The sequence below is a fragment of the Antedon mediterranea genome, chromosome 5 (assembly GCF_964355755.1).
Source record: "Antedon mediterranea chromosome 5, ecAntMedi1.1, whole genome shotgun sequence".
In the NCBI taxonomy this organism is placed as follows: domain Eukaryota; kingdom Metazoa; phylum Echinodermata; class Crinoidea; order Comatulida; family Antedonidae; genus Antedon; species Antedon mediterranea.
The window spans coordinates 9,894,440-9,905,513 of record NC_092674.1 but is presented as its reverse complement, the minus strand read 5'-3'; the positions used below and the strand labels follow the sequence as shown (position 1 = coordinate 9,905,513).

General features: G+C 32.1%; 1 protein-coding gene across 2 annotated transcripts in view; it reads right to left on the bottom strand.

Annotated features, from left to right (window-relative positions):
• Nucleotides 1-4,681: 4,681 nt before the first annotated feature.
• The window catches only part of LOC140050130 (FHF complex subunit HOOK-interacting protein 1B-like), a 41,181-nt gene continuing 34,788 nt past the window's right edge, over nucleotides 4,682-11,074 (bottom strand). For both annotated transcript variants that reach the window (XM_072095178.1, XM_072095180.1), the window contains 3 exons: nucleotides 8,202-8,380; nucleotides 6,471-6,681; nucleotides 4,682-5,543 (listed from right to left, as the gene is read on the bottom strand). In XM_072095178.1, coding sequence (XP_071951279.1) covers nucleotides 5,278-5,543; nucleotides 6,471-6,681; nucleotides 8,202-8,380 — 656 coding nt within the window. In that variant the 3' untranslated portion in view covers nucleotides 4,682-5,277. The remainder of the gene's footprint in view (nucleotides 5,544-6,470; nucleotides 6,682-8,201; nucleotides 8,381-11,074) is intronic.

The window sequence follows — 11,074 nt, the reverse complement described above, 5'->3', positions numbered from 1 at the left end:
ACCGAACAAAATAACATTTATTTAATCGTATATAGGACATATATACGATTAAATAGGCAATGCAAGCACAAATTTCAGATAAAAATGTTGTATAAAATAGCGTCACCTAGTTCATTTACTACCAGCCCAGTATTTGTTTTATGGGCTGAATATATAAGCTATATGCCTAGTCGTGTGAACTAAATAAAAGTTCATTAATCATTTTCCATGGCCCATTTTCCATAAAAGTATTTTTGAAAATTCATTATTTGCATTATTTACAAACGATTGTTTCATCCCTACATTCTTCTGCTCCTGCCGTTATCGAGTTCTTGTATAAAACGCATAAAACGCGCGAAAAACTAATAATTGATACGGAGTTCATTTTACGTGCGCGTTTAGGTTTTATTATATTATTACCTACTGTAACACATTTCAAGCGTGAAACTTACTTAGTAGGCCCACATCTCCCTGCTTCGGGCCTATAGAAACCTCTTTTGCATTGTTTATGGCAATATTGATGTCAAAATGATATTGCATTCATCAAAATCACACTTCAGATTAAAAATATTAGATGTTTTACAATAAACAACGTTTTTCGATTGCCTTGTTGAATAAACTTACACGTGTGCCATGTGTACAAACTTCGCGCGCATTTTAAAGATTAATTTTGCGCGCGTAATCGTCAGTCAATACGTTAGTTTACATTCGTGACGCCACTGATGAAACGTAGCCTAAGAATTTATTTTATTTTTCTACGAAATAATTTAAATCTCAACAATGATACAACCTTAGCAAATCAATTAATCACATCATGATGATGTGAATTCGCTCATATATCACTTTACATTGTTTCTTATATCAATTAAAACTCCAGAGACGAATTAAGAAAGAAGTTGTTATAGAGGGCGGCAAGCATAGTATTACTGACATCAAAATACATTGTTTTACGTTTATGATCAACATAATCACTGTCCAACATTACTTTCGTAAAATTATAACGCGTAAACGTAATAATAATAAACTACTAAAACATATTAACTTCTTTTTTCACAATCAGCGGGGAGGTCGACTTTGGCACATATACGAAAAGCTGTGTCAAAGAAAAGAGGGCGGTAGACACATAAAAAGCTTAATTTTCCTACCTACTATTAAACTAATTTAAAATAAGGAGACGTATGAGATGCGTTTCCATTATTTAGAACTACAGTATACAAATGTTAAATTCATCATTAAGAAAATATAGAAACAAATCTAATGTATTAAAACTGGCAGCATGCATTAAAAGAAAGGACAATTTTGAAGAAGAGGAGAGCAACAGAAACTAGACAAGAACATGGAAAACATGAAAAATCAAATTTAAGTCAAGGCTAGGGAGGTAGAGGGTGGGCTTGCCATTATTTTGTAGATTAATTACATAACATTGTTGGATTACATAGGTAATATATTAACGATCTTCCAGTCAGTAGACAGTAAAACAGATAAAACACATTTTTCCTTTTAAAGTTTATTTGGTGAAGACACAATTTTTGAAAATCACTCACACACAAACATAGCGATTTGGTACTGTATCATACTGCACCCCCATTGTATCCACTTACCAGGCAAATGCCACAGACTTATCATAAAATAGTTATGAAATTGTTATGAATTAAAAACGTTTATATTATATTTACAACTATTTACAAAAGAACTCTCCATTTTACAAACTATAGTATGGTACATATTGTACCAAGTTATATCAACATTCATAAAAACTATATTTGTTTAAATCTAAGGACACTTGTGCTATGGGTAGCTTTTATATATTTACAGTTGATAGTATTATAGTAATATCTATCCATTTTTAATTTCAGTAAGTTAATTTACAGTACTGAGTAAGTACTGTGTGTGCTGTTTATAGTCATAATTTTGTTTAATCCTTATTAAAAAAATAGATTTATTCACATCAATATTCACATTTTTATATTCTATGCTCTAAGTCAATTATTAGCCTGGCTATTAGCTTTTGCAAACAAACAAAATACATTGATACAGTGCTATTGAGTTTGCCATTATACAGTGTGTATATAAACCAATTAATGTATAAACCTCTGCCCCACCTCAATACAACAAAATGGTATGTTCTATCAGAATGTACCAAATTGTCATAGGACACAAAATGGCTAGTACTGTATCTATAATAGTACAGTATTATAGTAAAATTCTATGATTCAGTTTCACATATGTATCGCACCTGTATCATAGGACATAAGCCTGGCATAATACAGGAACCACATGTGATACATATGTGACACTGTATTAGAGAATTTGCCAGTGACACTATAAACATAATAGATACAGTAAAGAAGATTCGGTGAAATGACATGCTACATCAGAATAAACCAAGTTATCAGAGGTCACAAAAAGCATACTCAATCAAAATAAAACAAATTGTCATAGGACACAAAATGGCATGCTCTATCACAATAAACCAGGTTGTCATAGGACACAAAATGGCGAACTTACATTATAAAGCACACTATTGTCAGAACACTTATCCAATAATTCAAGGTAGTAAAAAGACAATATTTTTAAGGCTACTTTTTCAAATGTATTTAAACATCATCATTAAGTATTGTATAAGAGCCTAATAGAAAAAAGATATTTAAAATATACTATTCCATTTTACAATTAAAACAAATTATTTTATACAACAGCAATCACATTTCATAACTTTAGTTATATACCAAACCAAAAGATATACTTTAAAAGAAAACATTTTGAAGACAATAATCATTTCAGTGTTAGTTATTGTAAAACCTCGAAAAGAAGCCCACCCAAGATTTCTCAACAAAATAAGCCCATTGGCTTCTTTTCAAGGTTTTACATTATCCGTCTAAAAACCTCACATATTATGTAAAAGGAAATAAAATATATAATTTGATTATACTAAATAAAAATTAGATAATTTCCACACACCAAAAATATTAAAACCAATAATTAAAAGATAAAATCAGTTGATTAAAAGTAAAGTTGTTACAGTATAATACATCAAAAACAGTTATTACGCAATTTAAAATCATTATTCAAATTCTATAAAAAGCACAGAAGATTGTACATGCTTGCCTTTTCAAGTACCTTTACCGAGCTAACAAACATCAACCAATGACTATGTCACATTCCTATAACTTTTCTGTACCCATTTAAATAACTACCCTTCAGATGAATAACTATTAAGTTACCATGGTTAGGCGGTACAGCACAGACATATAAGGGCCAATCGGTATGTAGTAAAATATGTTACATATACGGTACAAAATATGATGTTTGTGGACTACAATGTATCGCAGTGAGTACTGATTAATTGAGGAAGAAACAAAGACCACATATAAGGTGACAAGCATACTGCAAATACAAATTGCTATCTCCATATTACAGAATTGCTACAGAGAGTGCTAAAGCTTGGTTTGCACTTGGACGCAACAAAAGGACATAAGCGAACCAGGTAGTTTGACCAATCATGATGCGATGGATTGGCCAAATTGTGATTGGTCAACTCACTTATGTTGCGCCTATGTTCTTGCGTTGCTTCCAAGTGGGAACCAGTCTTTAGAAATCATTACAATAATATTTAAAAAAGCAACAGCAAATTAATTATCAATAAGTAAAATTGACTAGATGTATTTAAAAACAAATTCTACAGAATACCTTAATGTACTATACTAAATAGTATAAGCCTCTTTAATGATTAAAAAAGTGCACTATATTCAGTAATACATTTAATATTACATTTATAACAACTTTAAATCTGTTTATTAAGGAGCACTACAACTGCATATAGGGAAAATTAAATATTGGAGTAAAACATTTACAGATAGTGAAGCTATTATTCAGTATTTTTTTATAAAAAATGTCATTTTTAACAGAAGTATTATTTCAATTCTAAATTGATACTTACCTAGGTAAAACATAATTCGTAATTTCTAAATGAAACTAATATTTTAAATAGACCATATTTGACCAAAGAGTACAATTCCATGTTCAAAATTTAAAATAATCTCCCTTTCATGATTTAGGCAATGTTTAAGATAACAAAATATAGGAGAGCGGGGGAGGAGTTAATACTATAAGCTTCCTTTGGGTGTGTCACTGGAATAACATCAATATTATGCTTGATATACAGTATGTACAATTTGATTTTGGCTGTATAGTACACTCTGTATAAAGTGATTTCTATATGTCTATATGTCTATCACTGTATCATATGGACCATGTCAAAATTATGATTTATTGCAGTAATAACTATATTTTGTTCACCCTTTAACCTGTTTATGCAATAATATAGCATTTATATTTGGTAATCATACATTGTTTATTGCAGTGACTGCCTTATAAATGGTGGAAAATGTATTTGTTCTCAATAGTTACTCCAATAAAAAATAGAAGTTACGTCACTAACTGCAGTAGAATCATTTTAACATGATCCCTTATGATAAATAGTAAAGAATACATTACAGAAAGTTGTATCAAGGTGATTATTAAGGATTAAGTATTGATACCCAGTGCATAGATTAAAGTTAATCCTAGATTAGACTTAATCCTAAAGACTGACTATAGAAAGAAGGCACATACAGTTAATAGGTTTAGATATATAATGCACTGGTTATCATGTATACATTATATGTCAACAACTCCACCATTGGGTTGGACTGTATGTAGGCAGACACTACAAAGCATGCCACACCCCCTTAAAATGAAATAGCGCCCTCAGATGGCAATTGAAGAGTATATTATGATGTGTTTTGGATCCAAATTTCATTTGTATACAGTAAAAATTATCAGTTCAATATTAAGGATTTCCTAAACTTTTAAATCATATTAAAACCCAGAAAAAATCAAATCAAATCAATATAAAATGTATTAAAAAAGAAGTATATTCCACAAAAAAAAATCTAATATGAAGAATAATAAAAAGTATAGCCAAATTATGAAAGAATAAACTTATCTGCTGTGAACTTAAACACATCTATGACAAGAAGAAAAATTCAAGGTTGTACAAAGTGTATGGAAATATTGTAATAAAAAAAAAACATCCCAAAAAGAAGTTTAAATGGTTTATTGAGTACTGCTTTCAGTTTAGTGTGGTTTTATTATTACCAGTGTTCATTCTTGGAATGTGTCATACAGCTACTTGACAAAATTGTACATTTTCTTTTTCAAACAAGACTAAAACATGATTGAAACCCATTTGTATTTCATTTAAATGAGAAAAAAAACAAAGCGTATGGTTGAGTGAACAATTTTACCCATCATGCATTACAGAGGCAGTTTGAGGGTCATGGCTTCCATGTTGAAAACTGCATGTTCATGGCAGATAGCGGACAGTTCCTTTAAGAATTCTTCAAACACCACAGCACAGTAAACAGCGTTCTTCGTGCGTAACGTCTCATATCTCGGATCCTTTGAATCCTGTTTGTTTTTCTCAACATCCTTGATTGACTTGAGTTTTTGTTTTTCAGATGCTTTTACAGATTTGTTGCGTTTTCCTCTGCGGAACAGATCAGTGATGCTTAATTTTCGTGCTAGAAAAATAAAACAATTTAAAAAGTTATGGTTTATTTACTACAGTTTCTTTACATAAATGTCACAATATAGATAATTAGTATTTTTTTCAATCCTTGTTTTTGTGTTAAGGCCAGGGGAAATACATTCTATGGTTCAAACTTTAATCATTCATCATCAGATTTTAATTGCGTGCGTAAACATGTTGCACCAATTCAAGGGCGACCATATAAGGCAGCCTAGCAAGTCCTAAACCCTGTAGGCCTACAACACACTTTTAACATAAAATAGGGCAAGCCATTTCATAATCTAATATTAATAATTTTAATTCTTAATATTAAAATAGTTGATTTGAACTATTGATCTAGATCATTAACAACAGGTGTGGTTGCCTGGATGTTAAAAACTACTATTTCATCAGTCTTGAAATATGTCACATACTCCACACCTTAGTCAACTATTTGTAGCTCATTTATGAAAGCTTGCTTTAACGATGACATTAAAAAAAACATATTATAAACAGAACTTTCATTTATTTATGCATATCCTTCAATGCACTGGAATTAATTTGAGAATTGTAATGGTAGTGCTTTTGAATAATGCTGAATTTATAATTTTATGAAAAGGGTATTTAAACTCTGTGATGACATTACTCTGCAAAGAACAGCAGTATTAGTGGTCTAATCAGGCCTAGCTTACCTGGATGCATTACATAGCCAACACTGTCCCGAGGGAGAGCAAAAATAATACAAATAAGACAAAATAATAAAGTTCATTGAGCACCCCTCTGCACTAATAGACTATTCCAACACCAACAAGAAAAACACATTGACACACCCCAACAAACCACCGTCATAATTTTCATATCATAGCTCTCCTTCAGGAGAGCACTGGCTATTATTGGTTTATCCAGGTAAGCTAGGCACAAAATAAAATGGAATACGTACATTTGTTGGCGTTTGAATCCAACGTTGAACTTTTTTTTGGAGGTTCTTCTCTGAAGTGGTCCTCCCTCAACGTGAATACTCGTCCACGTTGGGTGGAGAATGCCAGCTCTTCTCGGGCAAACAGATATCGTTTGGCTCGTAACAGAAGGTACTCAAAATTGTCAACAGTGCCTGCATAGCTATCCAACTTATTTCGAACTGAGCTTAAAACCTGCAATGAAAAAAATTAGTGATCAAAATAAAAAATAGCATTAAAAGTCTAACAGAACGAATTCTAAACTCATGAAATTTAGATTTCTTTTAAGTTTATTTTCAGTGGCTATATTCATCAAGTGATTGAATTGAAATTGATTGATTGAAATATATATTTATACTGGGTAACCTCTTCAGTCAAAGACTGGTCTCCCAGAGGGCCCAGTTGGTGATCAGTGGCTGTGATGTACTAATACACCGGGGTAACCCCCTATTCGTCTCGAAAGATGTACTAGGTTCTTTAAAGTGCACACGAGCTAGATATGTACACTGGACCTACGGTTTATAGTCCTTATCCGAGAAGACTCGTTCTACCACCAGAACCATGGAGTGAGTGAGCCTCGAACCCTTGCCGATGTTATGGCTACGTAATTACGGTTCCACTGTCTTAACCGCTTGGCCACTCACTCATTGCTGTAGTGGTATTCACTCAGATAAGATATTTTAATTGTATGGTTTCTCTAGCCTGTGTGAAGATGGGCCTATAAAAACATCTGAAAACTGGGAAAGGGGGAAGGGGATTGGTTGCGGGTGGGGGACCAGAGTTAACTACTATGTTATATCATTCAATTATTTGTATTGAAAAGACGAAAAAGCTTCAAAAGATTATTAAATTTGTAACATTTCATGCAGCAAATATAAAAAGGTTATAAGTTTAAACGTTATACACTTCTTTCTTTTGGTGGCTTTTTAACAGGCACTCGTATACATATGGTTAAAGTATCTATTGAACAATTAAACTTATCTTATCAGAACTCAAAGTTATCAATCATGTGAGCAAATACATTGGTTGACACAAAACTAGTCAACTCAGTTTGAGTAATGTGAACTTTAATGTACAGATTTGTCAACAAAACAGTAAGATAATAAATACAAAGTGTACTATTATTTGCACACTCTATGCTTCGCTTTGCTTCCACCATAGAGGTTCATATGATGAAAATTAAATTAAATTCATATGTTATTATTGGTAGGTCTAAATTTCAATGTTTATATATACTGTTTTATATTAAGCTGTACTATTATAGTATCGTTATCATTTGGAACATCCCTATTAAAAGGACACTTATCTGTGAAACAAACATGGGGAAATGTTTTAACATTATACGGCCTGGGAAAAATTCTTAAGGCTTTTATACCGGTTTATCATTTTTTTACTTGCATATTATTTTATTATATTGTTGAATAAAGCATACCTTCTACCATGGTGTATTAAACACGTAAACAAAAACATAAATACACTAACATAGTAGAAGTCTACAAAGATTTGTTAAGATAATAGGCACTTTGGACCCCATTGGAAATGGGCTGGTTTTTCCGGCCTAATGAGTGTTCCTGATGCTCGTTATTTTGTCTTTTGTCTGTTTGTTATTTTAATGTTGAGCATCAAATAAATTCAATCAATCAATCATATGTTTTTTGTGGTTAATGGTGGTTTCAGTAAAAGTTCAACATATAAACTTTATCAAGATAACAAACCTGAATCATAGAGCGAACACTTGGCTGCATAATAATATTGGTATTCAGAACAAATGATCTTATCAGTGGCTGGGGATAGTAGGCTAATCTTGTGATGATACCAGTCACCAAAAGGTTGACATAGAGCGAGTTAGACATCATAGTGTCTAGCTTGTTGAATATTGCATTGATGAATGGACCTGTGATAAAGAACAGAAATAATAACATTAATTATAATATTGGAGGTTTGGGAGAGATCTTAGTTTTAGGGAGTGATAATCGAAATGACTATTGACACTGGTAACTATGGCAATGGCCTGGTAAACCATGTCATGGCCCCATCAACCATGCATGTAATTTAATATTTTATATAAGCATGGTCGACTGTGCTTCTAATAAAGTGTTTTATTGACACAGTCGACCGTATGCTTAGTTCTCTGTGGAGATAAATAACATAATACATGCATTGGATGTCCGGTCAACTATATTGTCAATCTTAATAATCACAATCATTGTTTTCAATAAAGATTTTATTCAGAACGGCCATAAGCGCTCACTGGCTACAGTAAGCCCAGGGCCACAGAGAATGAGCAGCCCCAATGCAACTACCCAGTGTTGCAAGACCCCATTAGGAGGTCTAAACAAAGGGCCATTTCCCACTGCGTTTACACCACTGATTTTGAAAAAATGGTAATGAAAAGTGTTTCTATATTTAATCATTATTTTCCAACAGTTCTCCTATAAGTTGCCACCTTGCAACAGATGTTAGGCCTACAGTATTTATGTATCCCTAGCAGGGAGGTTTCTAAAAAGTCCCTCTCAGTAAATTCAGGGTAATCAGTTCAATGCTTGCAGGCTGTTGGCACACTCCTTGCCCTTTAAGTCTAGCTTCACTACTGCCTCCCCGAAGCCCCAGTTTCCTATTAAATCCTTCCGCGCTTAAGTTCCATGTTGACTAGTCGCCAAGTTACTCATGAATGACAAAGTGTCTACAGCAGGCGTAGTATTACGGTGTTAGTATATTACCTGGCACAGATCGCTCTATGCACAGGGATATAATACAGTCTACAGAGGAAACAGTTCTTGGATTCTATTCTGTACACTGTTTTTTCAAAATAATAACTTGCACTATAAGGTGATTAGGCTGAAATCGACAATAGAATTGAGGGGAAAAAACAGAGCCTAGTGGAAACAACTATAAATTTTGACAGCTATGTAATGTACTTCTTCATATTTGTACATTTTAAAATCATAACTCATCTTTATCTAGAGATAGTACCTTATCCACTTTTGTGTTGGGCAAGCATGATATAACTTTTCAAGGACCAAAAATTTGGAATTCTTTACCAGATGAAATTAAAATTATTAATTTTATATCTTCATTTAAGTTCAAACTACATGAATACCTTGTTTCTACTATTAATATTTAAGTTGATCATATATCTGTCTTAAGTCAAATAATAACTGCATTTGTTAAGTTAAATGTCTTTTTATGTTCATTATCATATATTATATATATTTCTTACCTTACCTTATCTTTAATTATGTTGCCAGGACCCCACATTTTAAAGCTTAAGCTTCCTGTGGGGTACCCCTTTTTCTCATTTATTATCTATTATTTTTAGAAAATGTTAACTGTTTTTTGTTTTTATTTGAGAAATAAAAATTATTGATTGATTGATTGATTACTGACCCATGGTTTCCTCTTATTTGTCAAATAAAAAAAATTTAAAATACTAAATAAATTTTGCTGAATGTTTAGTTTGTATAACTTAATTCTCACATTAATATTGTTTAAATGATCATATTCATTAACAACATTAACGACATATTTTTTTAAACCTATTGATATTGCAACTTTTTTATATATCTTTTTTCTGTAATAATGTTTTTCTAGACGTTTTAATTTATTGTAATGAGGAGCCAAGTCTCACATTGAATATTTTACAGATGTGACAATAAACTTTATCTATGTCTAGATGACATTTATTAAAGAAATTAGAATATTTTAGCTTGATAACCTGTCATTAATGAATAAACAATATAATATAATTGGAGTTAAAAAAAAAAAAAAAATAGGCCATGGCTGAGAAAACACCTGTGTTTCCTGTATTCAGATTGCTGATTAGATGACTGCATGGCATGGGATAAGTTGTGCAGTGGCATGAATGACAAGATGTTATGATGTCATTGACTCATTGTCAGGTTGAACTTCCTATTTTAATATGTTATTGTATTTGACAGAGAATCCAGCCCTGGTTTATGCTCAATTTCAAATGACCATGATTCAGATTAGTCCACTTCTAAGGCTAGGCCTTACAGCCAACCTTGAAACTAAAATGTATAAGCAAGGCCTGGTAAAATTAATTTTAATTTTAGGTAGCATATTAATATCTTTCCATTTCCTATCTAGAACTTGAATTAACCTATGACCAGCTCCAGTGAACTGTTAAATAAATTATGAACTATGATTCAATGATATATAAAGGTTTATAAAGAGATATTTTTTAATTGATGGAGCAAATGTTAAGTTATAAAACATTAATTGTAATATGTAATTGTGCTAGGAAGAGGTGGTGTGGATACCCACATTCAAAGTCTTCCACTTAGCCTAGAGCTTGTTTTAAAGTCTTCCACCTAGCCTAGAGATTATTTCAAAATCTTCAACATAGCTAGCCCAGAGCTTATTTTAAAGTCTTCCTCCTAGCCTAGAGGTTATTTTAAAGTCCTCCACCTAGCCTAGAGTTTATTTTAAAGTCTTCCACCTAGCCCAGAGGTTATTTTAAAGTCTCCAACCTAGTCCAGAGGTTATTTTGAAGTCTTCCACCTAAGCCCAGAATTTCTTTTAAAGCCTTCTACCCAGCCTAATTTTAACACAGCACCTACTCAAAACA